The sequence below is a fragment of the Clinocottus analis genome, unplaced genomic scaffold (genome assembly GCF_023055335.1).
Source record: "Clinocottus analis isolate CAN_PGR_092001 unplaced genomic scaffold, fCliAna1.0.p SCAF_16, whole genome shotgun sequence".
NCBI classification, from domain to species: Eukaryota; Metazoa; Chordata; class Actinopteri; order Perciformes; family Cottidae; genus Clinocottus; species Clinocottus analis.
In genome coordinates this window covers 14,315,686-14,340,949 of record NW_027175887.1, presented here as the reverse complement: position 1 = coordinate 14,340,949, position 25,264 = coordinate 14,315,686, and the positions used below count along the sequence as shown (strand labels likewise).

Sequence of the window (25,264 nt, the reverse complement as noted above, 5' to 3'; positions counted from 1 at the left end):
CGTCGTTATGAACTGCTTACACTCAGGACACTGCGTCCTGCATGGAGATGGCGGGAAGCGTTCCACGTCCAGAATGACTCTCGGGGCTGTTAACAACAGGAAGGTTTCATGTTAGTTTTTACCAAGAAAACACTGGAAACTGGAAATATATGTAAAAAAAATAATATTTCCAGTTAGTGTCACCAACATAAATTGTTATTTAAAAAATAATTTCACATAAATTTCTACATTCATTAAGATTTCAGCATTGGTGGAATGTAACTAAATACATGTACTCAAGTACTACACTGAAGTTTAATTTTGAGGTACTACTTTCCATTTTTAGCTACTTTATAATTCTACCCCATTACATTTTGGAAGTAAATATTTTACTTTTTACTTGACATTTACATATATTTATATTCATTTGATTACTTAAATTACTTTTTACTGTACACATTTAAATTTAATTTTAAATACAACAAATACATCAACAAATTCAATATACAGATTAGATACCCAGCAGTATATCAAGTAATAAGTATTTTTTGTTTTAGCTGTTAATTTTAAAGTGATTTACACATTAATGCATCAATAATTTAGATTGGTAGAATAACAATAAAAACTCTAACACGACATAACCGAGTAACCTGATCAGTGTTACATGTGTTCCATTGCTGGAGGACAGCAGTCGGATGAAAAGTGTGACTGGCTGCAGAGGTTGCATATGAAGACTGAACTTTAAATGAGTGTTTGTGCGTCAACGACTCACCAGGGATCTTAGGTGGACCTTCAACAAAGATCATGTCAACGCAAAGCTCAGGAACATCTGGCATAATCTGAGAAGAAGTGATACTAGCCTCTAACAAAGAAGAAAAGGGTTGTTACAAAACCAAAGTATGGTGAAATAATGATTTGCTGACAGTACATTTGGACTCAGCTGTCTTGCCATTCTTCATATCTTTGTCATTTGGGATGTTCTCGCGGCTTTTTTGGAGCTCTGCCTTCCTTTCTGTCAGCTGTTTCAGTGTGTCATCAATGACGTCAATCTCGTGGAGATTTGAGGCTGCCTCCTCTACCACAAAAACATTCTCACATAAATAGGACGTCAGCGGCAAAATATATAATGTGCAAAAGACTTGAGATAGCCACTTTATTTCCATGATGCAAATATCTGTCTCATGGCTCTGCTCTGTCATACATCACCTGTTTGAAAAATCCACTGGATTTGTTTCCTTTCCAGAAGTTGTTGTCTCTTGACTGAAAGATGGTTTAACTCGGTCAATATCTTCTTCAGCTTGCTCTCCTTAGAGGCCATGGTGGATGCTGAAAAGACAGAGAGCTGTTGGAGTTTGTTTTGAGAAACACATAAAAAATAAAATAATTTACGATTGTACCTGCATAGAAAACTTTTAGGATTGTAAGTATGTAATAAAGACACATATGTGTTATCCATTTATTGTCAACAACAAAGGATACATGCATTAAACTAGTTATTGACATCGAATGTTTATTGATAAAACAAATGTTTACTCACTGTCCACTCGACCTTTAGTCTTAGATGTAATCCATACTTTAAAATAATGCATTTTAAGATGGTTGCCAATGAAAGTGACAAAATATTGAACTTTGTTTTTCCTCCAAAAAATACGCAATAAAGAGAGCTTTGAAAAAAAGGGATATATATTAAATTAATTCTGGTTTAAGCAAGCAAAAGTACCAACAATAATAATTTAGATGAAATAAAATGCGGAAATTAGTTGTCAAAGTTACATGTATAACAAATCTTAAACTCATATCAAAAACATCTAATCTACTGACTCCATTAAGACCCATTTAAACTGTAATAAATAAAGAGATTGTTAAAGAGAAGCGGTGCATGTTACCGTATCACTCAGCTGCTCCCAGTGTGCTCTGTACAGGTAACATTCAAACTAAGCCAACAATGCCATGTAGTGTTCACTGATACAGGACATATTCAAATTGTTGTGGTGCAACTGCCTGCTCCGGAAATGTAACAGAATGCTCACACAAAATCCAAAATAATTATAAAACACTGTAATATGCTTTAATGTTTGAGGACAACCATACAAAATCATGACACACTGTCAGTAAAAGAGAAGCACGTCATATTTACATGGAACCTATTTGAGTGACATGCACAGTTTGAAATGTGCCCCCAAAAGAACAAGTTTTTTATTGATTTATTATGAAAAATAACAAGTCATACAATCATCAATACTTTGTAAAAGTAATGTACAGTCTGCGAGGCAAGTAGAACCAGCAGCACACACGGGAACTGAGGTATTTTCCTGACGTGACAAACGTTGGCTGTGACATTTCATTTTTTCCTGCGTCTCTTCATAAACGTCACTTCATCTCTGTTTCTGATCCCGTAGCTAAAGAACAAAAAGACACACAGAGTCAAGCAGTGCTGATGACAACAGCATCACAGTTGAAGGAAGGTATTATTCATGCACTTACTCTTTAAGCCTCATCTTGTCATCTTCAAGCTTTTCACCTTGAAAAATTAAATGATAATTTCTCCAAACATATCTCCTGTAACAGAGAGGAAGCACACAGTTGCAATCAGTTTGGCCATTTTCATTTCCCTTTCAAAACCCTTTTATGTTATCTTGTGTTTATGAGTGTATTTACCAGCTGACATGTTTAACTCCGCCTTCACGTTGTTGTTTCAGCTCCATGAATCTACGAATGGCCTTCTTCAGATCAAGCACAGTGGCATTTTGCACCACCACTATGGCTTAGGAAGGGGGAGGGGGGGAAGTTAAATGGAAGTAAAAATTCTTCTTTTTTTATCATTTTAATAATTGTGGAGTGATGGTCAGCATTATGTGATTAGGAACAAAAGTCTACATGCAATTAATGTTTTGGTTAAAACAAAAACAACATAAAAGACTCACGCATTATCTCTCCATCTGCCTTTAAAACCCTCACAGTCATTGCTTGGCCGTACTCCAAAGCAATCTGAGAATTGACCTCCTCCAGAGTCACCTACAGATGAAGATGATCAGGTTTAAGAAACATATACGAAACTTCTTATATCCTACAGAGATTTTGACACAAGTTTTTTTTTTCTTCATGTATTTTTTTCATCATGTATCAGCTTCGTCTGTTTAGTAGGACTAACTGTAATGTTAAAAAAAAAAAAAAGAATTTCAAAGATTTACGTACCTGAATTGGCAGATCACAGAGTAAAGGGTCTTGTACAAGTTGAGCAAGTCCCTCCTCGAAAATATCCAGGATCTCTGAATGAGGGAGAGCCTCCTCATCTTCCTCCTCTGCGTCTAGAGATGCCATCTCTGTCAGGTTCTCGTTCCCCACCTCTTCATCCTTCACAGACAGTCCTCCTCCAACAGTGTCCTGACTCTGCTCCTCCGTCATCCCGTGACTTAAACAGTTTACTACTCAATACATATTGAAGGGGAAACTATTTCGCTGCTAAAAAAAAGCCATGAAGTAAACAAAGAAGGTGTGCAGTAATTAATACATGCCGGAAAGCAACCGCAGCTCAGTATAATTGGTTCCCCTCAGCAGACGCAAATTCACACGCTAGTATTTTATTTAGAATCAACAAATTTAGATGATTAAATGTTATTCAGTGATGGTCGTATTTATAGATTTATTAAATATTAAGAAAGGTCGTGATTTTATATTTATTTACAACCACGTCCTTTCTTGATATTTCATTTCCCACCGAGCGACAAAAAGAGTAGCACCTGCCACTTCCGCTTCTACACACGCACCAAACTGTAAACGGTAAAAAGACCTTAACAGTTTGCTATCTGTGTAAATAAGAGGACTCATACTGAGTGTCAGATTGTCTTGTAGCTTTTCGCTACATCTATATAATCCCGGGTAACATGCTTCTTTTTTGTCCAACCTGTGGAAATGTTTTAATTGTCGAGGAAGGACAGAAGTGCATGAGATTCGCCTGCAATACTTGTCCGTATGTACACAACATCACAAGAAAGGTGAGTTCAGTTGACATGACACATCACGACAAGAATCACGTGTTATGTTTAATCTGTGTTAATGTCGACGTTTCGAGTTTTAGACCAAAAAGGTGTTGCTGCTCGGCTCCCAGGTGACTGAAGTGTCTCTGTGTTAAATTTGACGTACTTTTGTTTTGTGCAGGTTAATTACAGAAAGTATCCCAAGCTGAAAGAGGTGGATGATGTCCTCGGTGGAGCTGCAGCTTGGGAGAACGTGGACTCCACTCCTGGTAAGTGACAGTGTGTGTGTGTGTGTGTGTGTGTGTGTGTGTGTGTGTGTGTGTGTGTGTGTGTGTGTGTGTGTGTGTGTGTGTGTGTGTGTGTGTCTCAGTTCATCCCTAAAGCAGAGGCCAGTAATCCTGGATCTCCTGCCTGGATGCATTTAAAGCAAGTTATGTCTGCGTCAACTAAAAACAAACATGGTATTGATGACTTGATGCCTGTGATTTGTTTCCTTCACATTACACACATGCCTAAGCTAACAGCCGTAACTCTTTCTTGTAATGCATGTTTACATTGCGACACACGCTATTTAATGCACAATAATCGATGATTTGCATCTATTTATCCTGAAGATTATTTTGGGAATAATTTAAATATGAATCAGGTGGCATTTTACAACTGTATCGTCTTTTACATTGCCTTTTGTGTACAGTGTCAACAAATACGGCAAACTTCACACTTCCTTGTGATTGCAAACTGATACTTACTACTTGTCTCCGTTCCTAGAAACCTGTCCGAAGTGCGGCCATCTCCGGGCATATTTCATGCAGATTCAGACCCGATCAGCTGATGAACCAATGACAACTTTCTACAAATGTTGCAGTGCCCCGTGTGGACACCGATGGAGAGACTGAAACCTTTGCTCTTCATAATATCTTAAATGCTTATGTGGCAAAGTTACTTTTCGTATACTTTGTCCCTTTTTTTGCACCGATATTTAAGGCCAAGCGGCTACAGCAGTTATGGAAACTCTTCTAATTTTTAGTTTGCGCACTTTCTAGTCTGTGCACAATTCCAGCTGAAGAAACTTCATTTGCTTTTTGTGGCTGCAGATCATACTCACACACAATATTCCCTTTGCACTCAAGAGTTCATTTTCAAAATAATAAAGAGTTTGAAGGCAGTTGTGTTCTGATTTTTATTGATAAAATAATACCTGTATACAACGGTCAAACAAATGTTGACACATAGTTATACATATCACAGACATTTAGAGAGCAATGCAGACCAGCATTATCCACAACAATGGCATACAGTACTTTGTATTAAAAGTTCGATGCAATCCTTCAACTCAAAAATGAACTTCAAAATTGACTTCCTTGCACAGTTTAGCCTCAAGAAGAAAATAAATCAAATGCATAGAGTCAAACTAGCCAGTGAGAATTATTTGTTTTGATGTGTGGCTCATGCAGACAAACTGCACTTTGAGTGAAGGTGAACTGCAGATGTGAGCATGCTGTGTTGGGCGTACAATGGTCGTTTCATTGTTAGTAGTAATCTTAATGGCGTCACAATGTGTGATACAATCATTTATTTTTAAGCTTATTCTTAGCGGAAGGGTCACTATTTAGTATCGGTCAAAAGACATCAGTATTATCTAACATGCATCTTAGGAATGCGGGTAATCTTAACGGGTTTATGTTATATTAGGAGAGTTACAGGCTAAACGATGTGATGACGATGGGGCCACCACTGTAATGTGTTAGCCAACATACTTTTCTTATAGAGAGGACATGATTTCTAAATTGTCAGTGCTTCTATCAGTAACAGTTAAACTCTGTTTGCTACTAATATGATACACTGCTTTTACTCATGAGATGACAATGCAAGTCCTCAATGCCCAAATCTCTCAAAGACCAACAATAGCTGGGGTTGATGGTTCATATGAATGTATCATAGGGGGAAATTAAATTCCAACTTAAAGTGCAAACATTGGCTTTATTATCAAAATTAAGTACATCATGGACAGAGGGCATTAACTGTAAATCACTGAACATTGTGACTACTGAATGAAGCCCAGAAGATTAAGAAATATAGCCAGTAACATCAATCTTGGGCATTATCAAACCAGCAAATACATCACTTATCTAGCTGCAATTGGTTCGTTAGTTTGCTCACATTCAAAAAGGGATCATGATAAAAGGAAAAATGTGTCTGTTCAAACTAAATTATCAGACATGGACAAAAATGTTCACAGTTTGCAATATTAACTTGTTAAAATAGTGAATAAAATATTTTAAATAAATACGAAAAAAAAAAACGAAAAGAAAAAACAGGCTAACCCAGCGTGTTTGACCTCAGTACGCTCGTCTTTCAGCAAGATTCACAGATGAATTCAAATAAATAGAGACCATTTTCACAGCTTTTTGCTAAACGAGGCCGTCTGTCAATCCAGATATTTTTTACCCCGGTAACATGCGCAACTTCACAAGCCTTTTCTCTGGGATTAGATGCGCCTGCTGCCTGTCCATTTGGGTGTACGTTTTAGTGCCCTACATCTTCTGTAGTTCGGTGAGATTTTTACATTTCAAATGCATGTAAATACATGAAATAATTAGCGGAAATATATACAGTAAATATTCTGAACTAATGAGAAAACTGCACTATTTAAGAGGGCTACACAACACTTTGCAAAAATGGGAGGGGGGGAAGCATGTCACTACCAGCAGGAGGAGCTGTGAGTTTACTTGTGGGCATGTACATGTCTCTGTGGCATACGGCTGTCGGTGGTTAGCATATACGCTTGTATGTGTAAATGTAGCCCTTACAGTAAGGGCAGGTGTGTGTCACATCCTTGAGGTCATCAATCAGACAGGGAATCAAGCAGCAGCCAAGATCACACCTGAAAATGAGAAACAAAATATCATGAAAAGCTGAAGCGCAGTCATGGCACCCTGAGCAGAGAGAAGTCTCATTCTCTCTGTGTGTTGTCATCCAAGCATCTGTGTTGTGTTTTGTAATCATAGTTTCTCTGTTGTAATCAGAGCTTCTCTGTTGTGTGTTGTCATCAGAGGTTCTCTTTTGTAATCAGAGTTTCTGTTGTGTTGTAATGCGAGCTTCTCTGTTGTAATGTAGCTGGTAAACCTCATCGGCTGCAATAGTACGACTCCCAATCGCAGGCAGTGTAGGGTGAGTCGGGCCTTTGGCCAGAACAGGATTTCGTAATTTAGGCTGCCGGTCAGCTAAACAATGCGGCTCCGCACTGCGTTCATACGCCAATTACAGCTGATAATGCTGTTCCACCCTCCAGTCTGAGGGTGAACTACTAACTGACTGTTAAAAGGCATTATGAGTTTGAACTCCATTTTCTGACGCTTAGTCATTTTGTACACATTTATTTTAAATGTCATTCAATTTAGAGTTCTATATTTTTAGTCAAGATGACATGTCTAATTGCCAACTTGAAGTTCTGACCACCATCATCATCTGATCATCTAGATCATCTGTTGTGGATTTGTATGAAAAAGACACAATGAGACCCAAAAAGCCCAGCCTTGAAAACTACAACTCTTCCACCCAGTTGGAGTCCTGCATATTTTAAAACTGCAGCCTTCTGTTTGATACATATTTACAGAGTAGAGGGTGCAAGGCCAACCAAACCCATCACAAACCGTTGTTTGGTTACCTTCATCTGTGTGCTACTTACCCTACAAAGAAGCAGAAGAGGCAGAAGAGTGAGTTCATGAGGCCAACATCGTGGGAGATGCGGGTGACGATTGCCTGCTGACAGTGCGGACAAACAGTCTGCACCGGTGAGGTCTGGAACATTTCCCCCTGCAGTACGGTCACAGTGGTGGCGGCTCCAGGAGGAGCCAGGACGGTCGCTGTGTGACCTCCCATGTGGACGAACTGACTGGGATCAGGGCCCATCTGTCCCGTCATCGGGTGAGGAAAGTGACCGGGCGGAAGTGGGTAGTGGCCACCTGTACAGAGGCAAATAACACTTAATATACTCTATTGTAAAATAATTTAGACACAGATCAACTTGTCTGGTATCATGATAGTTAGGGTTTCTAATAGGAATTAGATTTAAGGTGAAAGGCTCACAGTGATGGAGCTATACCAGTAGGATAAGCGTTACCAACAAGGAATTCAATGAAAGATGTCCAAGTGTCACTTCTACTGTCAACTACACTTAGGATAAGCATCCAATATTCAAGCTCAACGTAGCTTTTAGACATTTTATACTCTTTGTTTGGTTTTCTAGCTCTTATGAAACAAAGAGCCCATGTAAAGTGTCTGCTGAAGAAAGTTAGCAAGGTAAAGTCCCAGATGTTTTTCTGAGGTGTTGGTGCACTGAACCTGGGCTTAATTAAGACAAAAGTTGATATATTTATATTTGCACCTTGTAGTGGATGCATGGGCATGGGCATGGGCCCCTCTCCAGGGACATGTGGGGGAAGGAAGCCTGGGGTTGTGGCCTCATAGGGTGGAGGACCGTAGTCTGGAGGCAAGGGCTGTCCTTGTATAGGAACATTTCTTACAGGACCTGTCACTGAAGGGGAACAAAATGGCATTTAAGGACGAGTGCACACAGGTTTAATAATGAACATCAACACGAATCAACATGAAACCAAACTAACTACAGCACAGCTGGCCCTGCTTAATTATCAGTGTGCTCAAAGCGCGTTTCCTCTTCATGAGAGTTTTCTAGGTTGCACTTTCACCACGACTATTTTTAAGTCTCCATGGTTACAGTTTACTTAAGCACAATGATTCACATATAATAAAACAAAATAATTTAATAGCAGTTTGTGCATATTAACATTGTCCAAAGTCCTGCATGTTTGGTTGTATTACCAGGTTGCCCATTCTTGTCCTCAATGAGTGGGGCACTGGGACCTCCAGGGTACGGAGGAGGAGGATCACTGGACATACTGGCCGGATGTCTGGAAAGGGAAAGGGGTTGGACACGGAGATACCAGCACAGCTCTCCTCCTATCTTTTATTCTGCAAGGGCAAAAAACACACAAGCATAGGTTGAGATCCAGCTCATTCTCGGGCTCAGACTGAATGAAGTACTGAGTTTAACTTCTGATGACTGTCTGCACACAAAACGTACGTTTGAGAACTGTGTGAGTTTCAAGAAACTTTGTCAACCTGCTTTATTGGAGCACCAGCTGTTATAAAAGAGTAACCAAATATTTGACTATGATGACATGACCGTGTGGAAAGAACAGCACTGCGTAACTGCGAGTCATGTGGCTTAAAAACGAGTGTTAGTGAAAGCAAATGTTTGTTTTTTCTAAGTAAACTGATTGAGGCTCTTTCAGTTTTCAGCTGTCAACATATTCGCAAATAACTGGCTTTACATGGGAAACATATGCACCTGCAACTGTGAAAATCAAGACTCCACCTGAGGAATACAAAACGTACTGTAATATGCTGACAATATGAGTTACTTTAATAGGGTAAATAACAATTATATGGATGATGTCACTTAAGTGTTGCCCAACATCTGCAGATCCACTGAACTCATGTAAATAAAAACAGCTGGATGACACCAACGAGCAAGAGTTCAAACACCATCGCACCGACAACAACAACAACACCAACAACAATCAACCATCTTCAACGTTTGTTGGCAGGCATTTCTCCTAAATTCATGCTAACGCTTCTCAGCTAACCAACGAGCTAGCTAGTGTTTTTTTCTCTAATCCTTGCCTAGATAATCCAGCTCAACGCTACTTGCACAACTAACCACGAATAACCGAGTTACGTAAAAGAGGCTCAGAGAAAGCAGCCCGAAATATTGTGAACAGAGGAGCGTAAATCTGGTGAAATAACGGCGTAAACGATGCTGCTGTTGGCTCATTGGCGGGTCGCCATTTATCTCACCTGGCTCCGATAACGTGAAGATAAACAGGTCGACCGCGACCGACAGCGACGGTCCGTCTGTTTTCAGGTGGTTAACGGCCGATAACGTGGAAGACAGTGTTGTGTTTTTAGTGTGTGTTTCAGCTAGAGCATGTTTGCTAGCTGTCGTTAAGCTAGCGTCGCCATTCTCGGGAGCAGAAACAACAGCCTGAAGAAAATGTTCAGAAACGTGTCACCGAGACGACTAAACCGCCTTTGCTGCTGTGAACCCTTAAGTCTGTGACGGTGCAGCTGAGAGATAAACTACCTGCTTTAGAGAGTCGTCTCCTTCCCGACGGCGGCGTCACGTCCACTGAAGTAGTTTGACGTTAACGGCTTGGTTCGTCTGATGAGAGGCAACATCCGCTGAGACGGATTTACACCCCGCGTCATTAGTTGTGTTTTAAACGAGCTGCGAATGTGTAACCTCCCCGCCCAAAAAACAACAACATGACAAGTGACACATATGTAGTATAAGTATATAGTTCAATAAGAAAGACTACGTTATAAACAGTAAAATCTTGGGCATTAAGAGTTTTTTCTTTTGGAGAAATTGCTCTGTTGAAACGTTCCCTACCTTTTGTATATATATTACTTTATCAAGCACAGCGAGATAATGAAAACAAATACTACAACAAAAATACAAAGAAATAGAGCCATTTATTTTGAAAGTGCTCACCGGAAATGTTAGTGTGATGTAGTTTCTGCCTTGACGCGAGTTTCAACGTCTGTCGCATGCAGACTGGTTAACACGTATTAGTTACTCGTATGAGATGCTTAATCTTCTAATAGAAACAATTAATAAGGTGTACACATGAATATTAATAACGACTTACTCAAGATCAACCCAGTATGTTCGCTTTTTGCAGTTCACCTTTGAGAAAGCAGTGAAATACACTCAAGTCACCTCCACTTAGCGTTAAGACCGACACTATATTAACAGTTCAGGTAAATTGCAGACACTAATAATACACTGAAAATTGTCCATATTGATACAAAAAAAGAATTGCACTGTGACTGTTTAATTTCACCGTTGAGTGTCAACATTATCACCTATATTGTAACCATTAGTAATACCTCCTGTGGAGAAAACAGTTGGCTAAAGTCTCTTTATAATAGTGTGGTTATCTGTCCTCTGGTGGACACAGTGGAGAACTACATTATTAAACTAATCATCATAGCGTCAATAGCGCAATGAAAACAATGCAAACACTTCCGGTCAATACTTTCAAAAAAAGGTGACTAAACTGAAATCCAAATGAAATTATCAGTCATGTTATCTAGCCGTCACAGCTAGTAGGAGCTATACCTCTACATCTTTCAGTGAAAATTATATCGATATTTATTCTGATATTCGTAATTGTTGGATAAGTCACTCACAGTTAGCGGTCCACGTCTATAATAACACAGGTAACACGTTAATAATAAAAGATTTAACACTGACGGGAAGGACTGTATGGGGATTTCCAAACCGCGAGTGACATTATTTGACAGCTGCAGCATGTAATGACACACATAGAGCATAATCTAAAGTGCAGTACACACTTGTTACTGAGGATAGTTCTTCAGCGTCTCAACCAGCACAACTCAATACAACAGCTCACTGCCCTCCAGTGGCCACATTGAAGAACTACAGCCTATTCGCCGCTAACATTAAAACAATTCAGAATCAGCTTTAACGACCAAGTATGCACTCATACAAGAAATTCGACGTTGATGATATTTTGTTTGGTTACTATGTTTTCAAAGTTTATTGAAAAAGGTAGACACTAATACTGAACTGTGCATATTAATATGGTGTTATTGTTACTGTTTATTAACTGTTATCCGGGTTAACTTGAGTGAATTTACATTTACAAACATGAGTGTTTGCTGCCCTCCGGTGGTCACCACGAGGAACTGCAATACCACATTCAATTCATCAAAATGTATTAACGTTATTAAAATTAAGATGTCAAACTCAATGTTACCGTTCTATTATAAATAATAACAGTATTTTTGTATTAATAGATCTGTCTTCATGCCAATTTGATGTGGGGAAATTCCAACAATATAATAGTAACTAAGTAGTATAAAATCAAACGGTGCAACATATTATTAAAGTGATTAGTATGAATAACAATGTTAGCGCCAGTATTGGTGATTGTTGTATTAATATAATTGTTTAATCATGACTGTTTTCCCCTGTGGAGTTTCTTTAGAAACATATGGTTATCTTCCCTCTAGTGGACACACGGTGGAACTACAACACTACATGAGTCAAGGTAGCGTTAATGCGTGTTTCCTTGACACAAGAACAGATTGTTTGTGTATATATATACAACAAAAACATATGTTTTATATACAAAAACAGATCATTCGTGTGTGTGTGTGTGTATATATACATATACACACACATACAAAATTAGTGTAAAGTTGGAGTTTCTAATATGCTGTGTACTGCCAAACACATTGACATAGCAAAGTATTTATTGTATATTGTAGTGCTGTTTTTTGTGGTGCATAATTTTTGATAATAGTTACAGATACTGACAGTGGTACTAATATGATGATGTGCTTATTGATACCTCAAACAATGTCAGTGTCAATTATAATAAATATGTATTTTTAGAGCACAATATACATTTGTTTTGTTATTTTCAATGCATTTCATGTGCCGACTTTTTGGGGCTTTTATGAAGAAGAAAACAATTAAAATCCGACAGTTGTTTTGATTTTGCTCTGTTTACAAAGAAACGATGGACGCCCTTGCCCTGACCCCTTCCCCTCCTGACCCCCTCCCCGCCGGGCGGTCCCAACACACAAAGCAAACGCCTCACGTCTCTGGAACGCTTGGAGACAGCCAATCAGGTGGGCTCGTTCTCACAGCAGCTCAGCTCCGGCAAAACAACAGCCGTCTCGATTTGTTTCCTGTTAGCATCCGCAGCGTTAGCCACTGTTGAAACCCAACGCGTACAATGTTACATTAGCGAAAGCGTTTATATCTGGTCGAGTATATGTTTGTGCTGACCTCAGTGTCCGTTTGAAGAAAGAGGCACGCGGAGCAGTGACGCGCTGTTAGCTGTTAGCTAGCTAGCTAACATCGGCGGTCAGCAGAGAAAGATGGGCTCCATCCTGAGTCGGAGAATCGCGGGTGTTGAGGATATCGATATCCAGGCCAACTCGGCCTATCGATTTCCTCCGAAATCGGGTAAGTCGGCCGTGACTTTCGGTTTTATCCAGTCTTCCTGTTTTATCGCGTGTCTTCTGAAGCGAGAATAAACACGGAGTCTCCGATCACACGTTGACGTTAGCAACTTGGCTCCTGACGTTAATTATTGATTATTTTCTGTTGATTATCACTAGCTAGTATTTACAGTTTTATGATGATTGTAACCGCGTGGAAAGGTGGATGTCTGGGTCACAAGTTACTCAGAACATGTTCTCATGACGACAGCAGTGAAGTCTCGCAGTGCCGCTGCTGTCAGAGCAATGCATTGTGTCGTTGTTCCGCTGTCGGGGTCGTAATACATGCAGCTTTGTAGACCCAACACGAAAACTTGATGCACAGACTTTGTCAAAATGTTTTATCCTCATTGAACTGAAGCTACAAGAGCTAATGAACAAATGACGTGGACACACAGAGACGTGACACCATGTCAACAAATGATGATCAGCCTCCACTTGACCTATCGGGTGTTTCTTGTTGGTGTGCTATTTCTAAAGTATATCAAATATGTATGTCTTGGTCTCACGTGTTTTATATATATATATATATATATATATATATATATATATATATATATATATATATATATATATATTAAATATATACACACCTGTGATGATTGATGTGCTGATAAGGACAATACTTCTGATCTTGTTTTAGTCATGAATGGTAATAATGATTATATTTCAACAAAAACCTTGTTCAGATATTGAAATATGAATGATATTTATATACATTGACATAGACCGTGACATCCCTTTGATAAATAAATGTATAAACAAACTAAGACAATGATCAGTCACTATATGATGTTGGTTGAAAGCACTTTTTTTATTCATGTTTTTTTTCTCTCTGGTCTTCAGGCAATTATTTTGCGAGCCACTTCTTTATGGGAGGAGAGAAATTTGACACGCCACATCCAGAGGGATACCTTTTTGGAGAAAACACAGACCTGAATTTTCTTGGAAATAGGCCAGTGCAGGTAAACAAATCATCCAAGAACAGCTTTAAAACTTATAAGATGCCGTACTGCATCTAATGTTAGTAATACAACATTTTGCTTTCATTATGTCAATAGTTTCCATATGTGACGCCTGCACCCCACGAGCCTGTGAAGACCCTGAGGAGTTTGGTCAACATTAGAAAGGACTCTCTGCGTTTGATCAGGTAAAGAAAACACGAGAATCATACGATCCAAAGAATGTAAAAAAAAAACAGTTTAAAGGAAAATAAATTCCATTATTCTGACCTAAAGCTTGAAACCTTGTGATTCTAGGTATAAAGATGACTCTGACACCTCGGGGGAGGAAGGTGCAAAACCAAAGGTTCAGTATGGTGTGGAGTTCACCTTTGATGCTGATGCTCGGGTGGCCATCACGCTCTACTGCCAAGCGTTTGAGGAGTTCTCCAATGGGATGGCAGTGTAAGATTTTCATCTCAACATTTTTTTCATGGGACAGATGAACGTTTATTTATTAGTAGCACAAAGAGTGAACTGTTACTTAAAAAGTCAACCAATGGAATCTGACTTATGAAACAAACATAGGCCTCATCTATCGGCCTTTGAGAGGATCTATTGTTCAGACCTGAACAAAGCAGCATTTTATTAGTGGATGTGGATAGTGAGATTCAAGCCTCAGAGCACATACAGACTGGACCAGATCCAGTTGGATCTTAGCAACGTCCTGTCACCATGGATACCGACAAGGAGACTTACAAGGAGATGAAAGTAACAGTTTCCACTGAAGTTATTGTGTTACGATGAGATGAGACAGAAAGATGATGCATTTTTAATGGACTTGCATCAGATATTGCTACAGCAGTGCAATACTATTCAGTTTTCTTTACTTTCATCTTGCCTACGGACACTAATGCATGTATTGAGTACATGAAGATGATTCCCGCCTTTCGGCTTTCCCTAAAGATAATTGTAACTGCCCAGTTATAATGACAGAGTGCACTCTCCTGCACATTGATGATTTTTCTCTCTCACATTCTGTGTGCAGATACAGCCCCAAGAATCCATCACTGGTCTCTGAAACTGTACATTACAAGCGAGGGGTGAGCCAACAGTTCTCCATGCCATCTTTTAAAATAGATTTCACCGAGTGGAAAGAAGAAGACGTGAGTATACGTACATACATATACATACATATATATATGTACATACATTTTGTATTGGAATTTTTTAATGAACAGTACAAAAAATAATTATAGCATAAGTCTTTATGGAATAAAAGAAATAAACATTATTCAGTTTCATGACAGAAATGTGCATGAAGAGAAAAATAAAATAAAAATAATATGGTAATTTCTTGATGAGCAAATGAATGACATATTGTTTTTTTTTTTTTTCAAGAAATTAGGATTGTTCAATATTAATAACAAATTGTGTTCTTTTTGTAAAATGTACTTAAGAAAATATGATTTCATATCCAAATGAAAATCAACCCTAAAAATTGTCACATTTGGTAAACAAATGCTATAGCATTTCCAACATATAATTACATAAAAAGCATTTCTATTAAATAATAATACATTTAAAGATAATTAAATTTATCGGGTATATTTTGTATTACTTAAACAATAAATTAAGAGAAGTATTAGCAGCAGTTGGTGGAGTTTGTTCACCAATCACACTTCACAAAATAAATGTATCTGTACATTGTTTGACCGTGCCTCGTTGAATATTTATATCAATATATTTTTCCTGTCAAAGCTGAACTTTGACCTCGACCGGGGAGTGTTTCCTATCGTAATCCAAGCTGTGGTTGATGAAGGGGACGGTAGGTCACTGAAGCTGCATAATGACTGAACTAATGAGACTGCACTGCATATTTATGAAGTGTTAACATAAAAGAGTAGTGTATTCATCATAGGGATGAATAAACCACTAACACCAATTGTGTTAGTATAGCAGTCGCTTAAATACACATTTAGATACACATTTGTATTAACCAGAATATTGTGTGTTTTTTTTAAGATTGCCTCGGACATGCTCACGTACTTCTGGCTGCCTTTGAAAGAGTACGTATACATCGGAATAAAATAAAAATAATATGAAATCTGAATAAAAACAACTTTTTAGCTAAACCATGTTTCTTTTTTCCTCTCCAGCACGTTGATGGCAGTTTCTCCGTCAAGCCTCTGAAGCAGAAGCAAATTGTAGGTTTATGAATGTCCATATTTCAAGTATTAATAGTAATATCATTATTCATTTAGGGTAAATTATGGTGACTATCCTGACTTTACGTCAGTAAATTGTGAAGCACATCCTGGTTGTGCTACAGCCCGTTGTTCGTGCAGTGCAGGATGTTGTACGCAGAGCATCAGTGACCTCATACATCTGCAGCTTCTGAAAAAACAAAGCCACAGAAATCTGTGCCGAGACCCTTGAGAGTCTGGTGTAACGCAGTTTTGTTGAGAAGCTATAGCTGGACCCCCGAGCCAAGCACTTTTCACCCGCTGGCAGGCTGCTACATATACTGGTGGAGTTTACAATGTATTTAAGCCTCAAGCACATGCCTTTATAACATGCTTATATGATATTACATATTTCTGCCTAATTGTTTCTGTTACTGTCTCTTTCCAGGTGGACCGTGTGAGCTACCTCTTACAGGAGATCTATGGGATTGAGAACAAAAACAACCAAGAAACCAAGGTTTTAGTGAAAGATATATAGACATATATAGATATACAGAATCACAATGCTGTAAAGGTTATTACACATTTCAATTGTGTTACTTTTGATTTGATTTTGTTTTCTTTTTTCAGCCATCGGATGACGAAAACAGTGACAACAGCAACGAGTGTGTTGTGTGTCTGTCTGACCTGCGGGACACACTCATCCTGCCCTGCAGGCATCTGTGTCTCTGCAACTCCTGCGCGGACACTCTGCGTTATCAGGCCAACAACTGTCCCATCTGCAGGCTGCGTAAGACTTGTTGCACTATTTAAAAAGTTCTGCTTTTTAAGTTGCTTATTTGATGCTAGTAGTTAACTTAAACATAGTGAATTTATATTATTATTGTGTTTGTCTTCCCAGCCTTCAGAGCTTTGCTGCAGATCAGAGCTGTGAGGAAAAAGCCCGGTGCTCTTTCCCCAGTGTCCTTCAGCCCTGTTCTGGCTCAGACGATGGACCATGACGAGCACTCAGTGAGTCTTGTGTATATCGGTGTATAATCAGAAAGAATTTGCATGTGCAGAAACATCAAAGGGCAACTGGACGTGAATTTGGTGAGTCATAGCATAGTGTGCCATAAAGAGGTTAACGTTATTGATTGCATTAGCCACCAAAGTTAATAATTGCTTCACAAAAGACTTTTGATTATTTTTGCTTCAGCAACGTTGTAAAGCATGTCACCCAGCATCTATTTCAGAAACTACTAAACACAGGCAGATGGCCGATCTAATAATCTGGATACCTAAGTGCTTGTTCTCATTTATGTCCCTTTGCAGAGCACAGACTCAGTTCCTCCCGGCTTTGAACCAATCTCCCTGCTGGAGGCTCTGAATGGTCTGCAGTCGGTGTCTCCTGCCCTCCCATCTGCCCCCCTCTATGATGAAATCAACTTCTCAGGGGGTCCGGGCGGTGACGGCATGCCGCTGAGCTCCCCAGAGCATTTAAGTGATGGAAGTTTGCAGAAAGGCAAAGTCAGCAAATCACCTGACAGGTATAATTTAGCCGAACGTGCACACAAAAACATTACTGCGTGAAATAAGATGCTCTGAATATGTTGTGTCTGTAACATTAACAGCAAACATCACCCTACAGTAGACTTGGTCAGTAATCAGATTTACACAGTGACCCCTTTAATACATGGACCTGGTGTTCAGTTATTTGTAAATTACTTTGGGTGCTGCAGATGTTCTTCCATACGGGTTAAGTCATGACATGATTGTAGAATGCATCTAATACATGCCTAAAGTTTTAAAAATATATCCAAACAACCACATCAAGACGACATTTTAATTTTTTAAAGGTTGAGTTTTAATTGAAAAAAGTGAAAATCTCTCCATGTAAAATTATGATTGATTGAATTACTTGTTCTGTATTAATTATTTCTTTTGTATCTTGTCCATCACTTTAGCACCCTCAGATCTCCATCCTCTCCCATCCAGGAAGAAGATGAGGAGAAGCTGTCGGAGGTGTCTGATGCTCAGCCGCACACACTGCTGTCCAGCAGCCCCGCCCCCACTGACGTAAGCCGCCACTGCATCAACTGACGTTTGAACTCTGCTGCTAACAAAAGCTTAAACCAGTTATTTTTTCTTCTCCTTTCAGGCCACAGCCACCGAGGATGTGGCAGAATCTCTGTCTCCAGATGACGGTGAGTTTTCTTGTTTGGCAGTCGGTGAACAGTTATTACAGAATGATGATCACATTTACTCTCTTGGGTGATCCAGAGGACAGGATGCATTCTGGAGGAGACATCCTACAGGACTGCAGCAGTGAGCACAGCAGCTTGACCAAAACAGAGAGCGACCCACCTGGAGACTTATCTCTGCCAGGTGAGAAATGATCTGCCAGGAAAAGAGAAGAATAACCTTTAAGCCCCTGAAAACAGGAAGAGGAAGGACAGAAGTGTAATTATGCTCATTGTATGCGACTTCTTTATCTATAAAGCCGTATACAGTGTATACCTCTACTTTCAGACAGCTTAGAGCAGATTGGATCACGCATTGACTCTAGTTCCTAAATTTGATAGCATTGTCAACGACAAATGGCCCAGTTTTTCCTTATTTTCGAAAACTTTCTAGTTCTCTTAACGTTTCTTTTCTGAAAACCAAAACTCACGGCTATAATTCCCTTTGCTTTGCATCTAACCTGTGTGCCTCTCTGTTTCCTAAAACTCCTCATCTATTCCCTGATGTCTTGTCCCTTCGTACCGCCTCACTTTGGGCAGCGCTAGGTCCTGATTCCTGCTCTATTGGTATGGCGGAATAACTGTGGTATGTAGGCTTTCCTGTCTGCTCTGCTTCTCTGTGTATGAGCTCTACTGCTCCCACTGAATCCCCTGTCCCTATAAATAGATCCATTGACATCTATTCCAGCAAGAAAAACAAAAGATCCAGCAGGTATTATAATGTGAATTCCTTGTGATAGGCCTATCTTAGCAAGAATGAGCAATGAGTTACTGATGTGTGTCTCTATTTTATGTGAAGTCTGACCAGAAGGTTCACTTTGAGCCATATTGCATTTTCATTGCTTCTTCCTCTTTAGGGTCATCCGAGTCAACGGAGAGCCTGAAGAGTCAGAGCACCAACTGCTCCAGCCAGCCTCTCCTGTGTCCCACAAGCAGCCTTCATATGGAAGATGAGCACCTCAACCCCTGACTCTGATCCATCCTTTTCCCATCAGAACAGATTTATGCGTGACAAAGATCATCTGGTTCCTCTAGTCCTTAGACTCCCTCGCCTGCTTCTCTGATCAGAGCCAACGACAGCACTGAAAGGAAGTCCACTAGGACTTAAATGTCTACGACAAAAATAAATTTGACTCCGGCAAAGATGTTCTTGGTACCTTACTCTGACTGATGTAAAGGTTCCCTGGCTTTGAAAACATTTAATTTACTGTCAGATGGTGTTCAGTTGTGTGTCTTGACCAGAGTTGTGGTCTTGTTAAGTGGATTCCAGAGATATTTCACTACCTGTCATGGTGGTTTTAAGCACACTTACTTTTAATTAACTGTATCGATTGCTTAACACTAAATTCCGAAGAATTTATAAACGCAGTTTGTGTCTAGATATTGTATTCATCAGTAAAATACATTGACGAGAACTTATTTTTACAGTAAGGCTGATTTAGGTGAGCAGAAATTAGAATTTCGTATGTATCCGTTTGTTTATTTGAAGTGATTTTGCACTTTGACAAAATCGTTTATAATGCATTCCTTATAACAAGAGTTCATGATGAGACGTTACGTTGTCTTAAACATCTACATGTCAAGTTTATTATTTTAATGATGCGATATCTATGTATCATAACTGTACTAGAATCCTGTGTATTTACCTCCAAAATTGTATTCTTGCATATTACAGAAAAGAGAAAAAAAACTAGATTCAGTTAACATGCACATTATATATGACTTGGATAATCAATAAAAGCTACAGATTCACATCCTAACAGCTAAACTCAAAGATAGCAAAAGCCTGCAACAAGCATCAAAGCTCCAGCTACATGTATGATGTCTCTCTATGGCACAGTAAGCGTGCTCGTCGTAGATGTTGCAGATCTCTGTATAGTCTTTTTGTGGCAATGCCGATGTCTGCTTATGTGATGTAGCTGCAAAAAAAGGCGGTCTGGTGTTTATGTGGCTACGACACATTCACGTAACGGTCCTTTACATGTAGCGCCATGCGTATAGATCTATGTGCCTTGAATTGATATGGCTGCCTGCTTGTTGCATTGGACATTAGTGCTTATATAAATGCTACAATATACAACAGTTTTCATCCCGTGGACAGGATTTTGATGATGTACAGAGCCTTTTCTTTTTTCTATCGCAAACTTCATGCTACTGGAAAAATGTATCTTGTTATAGTTGTTGCAATATGAAATTAAACTGTTCATTTACTATGTTACGGTCATTTATTAATTATGCATTTAATCTTAGAGCTTAGTTTGATTGAAAGGACCACATCCAATGCAATAAGTGCAAACATGGCATTTTACTATTTGGGCTAGCATTTATTTGCATGTGAATTTGTAGTGGATTAAACCTCTGCTTTTAAGTAACACGGTTATGTTCTCTTTCCCCCTCTTCTTCTGTGCCATTTCAACTTGATACTGTGCCTTCCTGTTCCTGTTCTGACCACTATTGACCTGGTATCCAGGATAACTCCACAGCAGGTGGTTTGTGGCTCTGTAAAATCAATACTGTTTTTCCTTGTGTGTATAGCAGCATGTGTATGACAATAAAGAACAAATATTCAGTATTTCAGCTACCAGTGTTTTTTTGGTCCTTCACAATATTTTAGAGCTGACATTTTTATGACTATACTATTTTTTTCTTGGCCTTCTATAGTTTGACATTTTATATTTATATTAACTATATCAATGTAGATATATTTACAAGATGAACATTGCAGTGACTCAAAACCTTACTTTCATAAAAGTCATCTTATGTCTTTGTTACATTCTTTTGACAGACAAGACCCAACAGAAATAATATGTTAATCAGAAACTCACATGCACGAGGCCCTTCAGGTGGAAGATTCATTAAGAGCCAGGTTTCATGGTTTTACAGCAGTCCATAACACGGTCCATGTGTTCTTTGCTCAAGTGCAACGTGACAAAAACCCCACAGGGCAGTTTTGCTGACTAATTTGCCAGCAGGGGACACTACTTATCCTGATAGAGGACTCACATGTGCCAGCTTTACACCTTATATGATGCAGCCTCGAAACACAGGTCAACAGAAGGCGAGGACAGCTTTGATTTTTAAATTAGTTTTAGATACACAATGAGTGTCGTATTTCTGAGTGAAAGAGGATCATCTATGTTATCACAGAATATTAACTTCCAACATATATGTTATAACACATGTTGGAACATATGATATATAACATATGATTACCGAGTTCACTAAAAAAACAGTCGCTGCTATTTATTTAAAGTTGCTGATTGCCTTGCTTAGAGGTGTGCAAAAAAATACGAAATGTTTCCAAAACAAAGACAATTTATTACTTAGAATCGCAGCGTTTCAAAAGCAAACCAATCAAGAAACATTCTCTGTCATGAGTCTGTTTCTTTAATAGACAAAATAAATCATAATGTTCTTCTTTATTCATTATCACACGGTCAAAAACAGTTTGCTTCTGCCAAGTCACTAACACTTGTTTCTATAGCAGCATGTCGTTCTCATTATATGGGATCTTATGTATTGCAATAGGTCTCATCTTGAAAGTCATACATGCTTTATTTAGAGCAGAATATGAAGCATACTTACAATAACGTGCTGTTTCGTGACTGTTCCTTTAAGAATGAATTGAAGCTGTTTCAGATTTCAAGCCGACATTCTTCTGCAGTGTTGGTTAACTGATGCTCTCTGCTCAGCTGGACCAACAGGTGTACACCAGAGTAAAATTTAAAGAGTTTTAAGTTACACTGTGGCCTCAAGCTTGCCTGTAAAACATAATACAGTGAAAAAATGTGTGTGCAAGTGTGTATACTTTACATGTGTTGTAAATTACATTATAGTACATGACACTTTATGCAAGAGAGGGTCAGTGGGTGAGGTTGTGCTGTCTACATACTGTATGCAATTTTCAAAGTCATGTCTCCTTTTCTAAACTCTTTTAAGTGTATTAGCTTGTCTGAAAAAAAGCGAAATATGTATGTGGCAAAAAAAAAAATCACCCACTTGGCTATAACTGATCTGTTTTAAGAGGTCATGAGGAATTATTTCAGACAGACTTCCCCTCACAGCCACACAGATTGACAGAGTTGCAGTTTAGAAAAGGTGATTTAATCTCTGGACAACCGTGTACATGCTTTCCTCTAACATCTGATGCTATCACGGCAGAGATGTTGTCACATTTGTGATGGGCCAGCTGTCCAGATGAGATGGGAGATTTCCTATTCATCACTGTAGTGAGGGCCAAAAAGAAGCAGTGGTTTTATCTCGTATGGGTTCCCTTAAACAATAGTAGGCCTCAGCCTCAAGCAGGGTTATTGCGGCGTGAAGCTTTAAACAACTGCTTACTTTCATTATTTGCATTTACTTGAGAAAGAAAAGATTTTATCAAGTTTAAATCAACCAGGGATTTTTAACTATCAGACACTTGGACAACCATAAAAAGAATAAATAAAAGATTTAGCTGAGATTTCATTATATAGAGCTTTAGGATTGTCTTTCCAAAAAAACAGTAATTTATACTAAGTTCAAAAGACTTATCGAGGGCACTATATTGTGTTAAATAATCAAATAACTAAATAAGACTGTCTAAACAGGTTTACCATGCCAGTCAAAGCAAGTGCTCTCTCATTTAATTAGCTTGTGCTAAACCTCTTTGAGGCACGAAATCATCCCAACAGCAATCCAGACAAATCTCCACCCTCCCTCAGTACGGTTAAAATAGTTTACATGCCCATGATCTCTGAAAAAAATGTGTCTCACCACATCCAGTCTCACCACATCTCACTCAACCGCACCCTGAAAAACACATACCTGAATTTACAGTTGTGCCAATACATAAGTAAAACTACTCCGATTCTGTCATCAGATCTCAACAACAGTTGTTCTCTTCCTGAAGACCGACAACAGGGATATAATTAACATGTCCTAACTAACCCCATCACCCAAACCCTTCACTGTTAAATCCAATCTGACATAAAATCTCACTGTAACACAAGATCCTTACCACACAGTCAATTTCTGAAAATACCACAGACATCTTAATTAAGCTGTAAGATAGCATATTGATTGATGTCAACATCTTTAGCTGAGGTCGAACTACAAAAGAAACACCCCAGGAACACCACGTGTGATTTGAAAGCAGGGGATTAAGAGCCACGTGCAGAGACGGCTATCCTACTCTGAGACGACCACTTTACAGTATGAGATCAGGGAGAAGGAAGAGGAGAGCAGGAGAGACACGGAGGTCGGCTTGCCTATTAAAGTGAGTTACTTTACAGTCAGAGCTTTAGGACAGACAGAGTTTGTTAGAAAGGTTTTCTTTACTTTGACTAGACGCCTCAGCATCAGTATCAAACTTGTATTTGCAAACGGCTGGAAGAGAGAAAAACAGATACAATAATCAGAACCCTCTGTCTTTGAGGCATCATGACACAACAGGTCAGTGGCTCTCCGTTCCTCAAGCCCTGCTTTCTGAAGATGCCCGTCAGAGCGGTCAGCCCTCTGCGGCAGCGACGACACACACTCCCCGCCAGCGAGTTCAGGAACCTCACGCCCCAGGACGCCATCAGTGTGTTTGAGATTGAGAGAGAAGGTAAGTCAAGTTTCTGCACGCCATATAACTATTTTGTTAGATTGATTGAATTTTATCATCAGGTAAGAACTAAGACTGACCTTCTGTGTGTATTTGATAAAGGGAACATACTGTATTTGACAATATTTCATTTTTTTAGAACTTCAAATATTATCTTAGTAGTTTTAACTTTAAGAAAACAATTGTAATTTCTTCTCCCCTACAGCATTTGTCTCCGTGTCTGGAGAGTGTCCACTTACCCTGGATGAAGTGCTTAACTTCCTGGGTCAGTGTCCTGAGCTGTCGCTGGGTTGGTTTGAAGAAGGGCAGCTGGTAGCGTTCATCATCGGCTCTGGCTGGGACAAGGAGAGGCTCTCGCAGGTATGAAACTTACGAAAATTTGTGAAGAATACAACTTGACAGGACTGGCTTTTCCATGCAAATTACTGATTTTGACAAACGTTCTCCGGTGTATGTTAATTTTGTCTCGTGGAAGCTTTTACTTAATGATTGCCTTTGCTCTTTTTTCCCAGGAGGCAATGACTCAGCATGTCCCAGACAGCAGCACTGTGCACATGCATGTGCTGTCAGTGCATCGTCACTGTCGCCAACAAGGTAAGGGCTCCATCCTCTTGTGGCGCTACTTGCAGTACCTGTGCTGCGTTCCTGGCCTCCGCCGAGCTATGCTGATTTGCGAGGACTTTCTGGTGCCCTTCTACTTGAAGGCCGGTTTCAAGGAGAAAGGACCATCGGCCATCTCTGTATCCAACATGCAATTCCAAGAGATGGAGTACATCGTCGGTGGGCAGGCGTATGCACGGAGGAACAGCGGCTGCTAGTCCATGAGCCCCTACTCCACATACTCAACTCTAACATGGCAGATAAGATCAACAAATGGACAGACAGAGGCACAGAGCCAGTATGCAGCAGAGGACTGGGTTCAGTATTGGTAGCAAGGTCTTACTGGACCACCTAATATCAGCATCTCTCAGTATTCGGAAGACTGTGTGAGGACTCAAGCAAAAAGAGAAACAGACATTAAATTATGTTCCCTGTGTCACCAATACACCTTGCTGTCGTGGGCTTATTTGTTTAATGTATGTATTTATTGTCAATTAAGTGTTATTTGTCAATTCATTTAAATTTAAATGTATTCAAGGCAATTCATTGTCAATTTTCGGCAATACTGAACGCTGGAGATGTAATGTAAATACTCTTTTATTTTTGTAAACCATATAAATCAAAAAAGTGTGATGAATTCAGTGTATGC

The 25,264-nt window shown here is 39.3% G+C and overlaps 5 protein-coding genes across 9 annotated transcripts; 3 read left to right on the top strand and 2 right to left on the bottom strand.

The window, feature by feature from the left end:
• Nucleotides 1–2,025: 2,025 nt before the first annotated feature.
• snrnp25 (small nuclear ribonucleoprotein 25) lies at nucleotides 2,026–3,463 on the bottom strand. The gene is made up of 5 exons (XM_068578491.1): nucleotides 3,175–3,463; nucleotides 2,904–2,994; nucleotides 2,638–2,743; nucleotides 2,464–2,538; nucleotides 2,026–2,378 (listed from the first exon to the last, which is right to left on the bottom strand). Exons 1-5 carry the CDS (start codon nucleotides 3,382–3,384, stop codon nucleotides 2,321–2,323), a joined length of 540 nt encoding a protein of 179 aa, XP_068434592.1. The 5' UTR covers nucleotides 3,385–3,463; the 3' UTR covers nucleotides 2,026–2,320.
• Nucleotides 3,464–3,722: 259 nt separating this feature from the next.
• Nucleotides 3,723–5,121, top strand: polr3k (polymerase (RNA) III (DNA directed) polypeptide K). The gene is made up of 3 exons (XM_068579325.1): nucleotides 3,723–3,974; nucleotides 4,138–4,225; nucleotides 4,725–5,121. The coding sequence occupies exons 1-3, from the start codon at nucleotides 3,864–3,866 to the stop codon at nucleotides 4,850–4,852; spliced, it is 327 nt and encodes a 108-aa protein (XP_068435426.1). The 5' UTR covers nucleotides 3,723–3,863; the 3' UTR covers nucleotides 4,853–5,121.
• A 795-nt stretch (nucleotides 5,122–5,916) lies between these two features.
• Nucleotides 5,917–10,257, bottom strand: cdip1 (cell death-inducing p53 target 1). 2 transcript variants are annotated; one of them, XM_068579322.1, is made up of 5 exons: nucleotides 10,123–10,257; nucleotides 8,799–8,948; nucleotides 8,344–8,493; nucleotides 7,645–7,921; nucleotides 5,917–6,840 (listed from the first exon to the last, which is right to left on the bottom strand). In XM_068579322.1, exons 2-5 carry the CDS (start codon nucleotides 8,872–8,874, stop codon nucleotides 6,729–6,731), a joined length of 615 nt encoding a protein of 204 aa, XP_068435423.1. In that variant the 5' UTR covers nucleotides 8,875–8,948; nucleotides 10,123–10,257; the 3' UTR covers nucleotides 5,917–6,728. The 2 variants fall into 2 exon arrangements, with proteins under 2 accessions (XP_068435423.1, XP_068435424.1); XM_068579323.1 differs by lacking the exon at nucleotides 10,123–10,257 and adding an exon at nucleotides 9,837–10,046.
• A 2,457-nt stretch (nucleotides 10,258–12,714) lies between these two features.
• mgrn1b (mahogunin, ring finger 1b) lies at nucleotides 12,715–19,571 on the top strand. 3 transcript variants are annotated; one of them, XR_011077602.1, is made up of 18 exons: nucleotides 12,715–13,044; nucleotides 13,926–14,044; nucleotides 14,141–14,229; nucleotides 14,339–14,485; nucleotides 15,069–15,186; nucleotides 15,782–15,848; nucleotides 16,046–16,089; nucleotides 16,180–16,227; nucleotides 16,655–16,723; nucleotides 16,837–16,996; nucleotides 17,108–17,217; nucleotides 17,521–17,735; nucleotides 18,153–18,264; nucleotides 18,347–18,392; nucleotides 18,469–18,573; nucleotides 18,969–19,014; nucleotides 19,096–19,140; nucleotides 19,286–19,421. XR_011077602.1 is itself a non-coding variant. In XM_068578894.1 (17 exons), the coding sequence occupies exons 1-16, from the start codon at nucleotides 12,957–12,959 to the stop codon at nucleotides 19,007–19,009; spliced, it is 1,578 nt and encodes a 525-aa protein (XP_068434995.1). In that variant the 5' UTR covers nucleotides 12,715–12,956; the 3' UTR covers nucleotides 19,010–19,014; nucleotides 19,286–19,571. The 3 variants fall into 3 exon arrangements, 2 of the variants coding, with proteins under 2 accessions (XP_068434995.1, XP_068434994.1); XM_068578894.1 differs by lacking the exon at nucleotides 19,096–19,140 and having other exon boundaries at nucleotides 19,286–19,571; XM_068578893.1 differs by lacking the exons at nucleotides 18,969–19,014; nucleotides 19,096–19,140 and having other exon boundaries at nucleotides 19,286–19,571.
• A 1,956-nt stretch (nucleotides 19,572–21,527) lies between these two features.
• On the top strand, nucleotides 21,528–24,833 carry aanat2 (arylalkylamine N-acetyltransferase 2). 2 transcript variants are annotated; one of them, XM_068578466.1, is made up of 4 exons: nucleotides 21,528–21,536; nucleotides 23,862–24,015; nucleotides 24,221–24,375; nucleotides 24,528–24,833. In XM_068578466.1, the coding sequence occupies exons 1-4, from the start codon at nucleotides 21,528–21,530 to the stop codon at nucleotides 24,831–24,833; spliced, it is 624 nt and encodes a 207-aa protein (XP_068434567.1). The 2 variants fall into 2 exon arrangements, with proteins under 2 accessions (XP_068434567.1, XP_068434566.1); XM_068578465.1 differs by lacking the exon at nucleotides 21,528–21,536 and having other exon boundaries at nucleotides 23,850–24,015.
• Nucleotides 24,834–25,264: the final 431 nt, after the last annotated feature.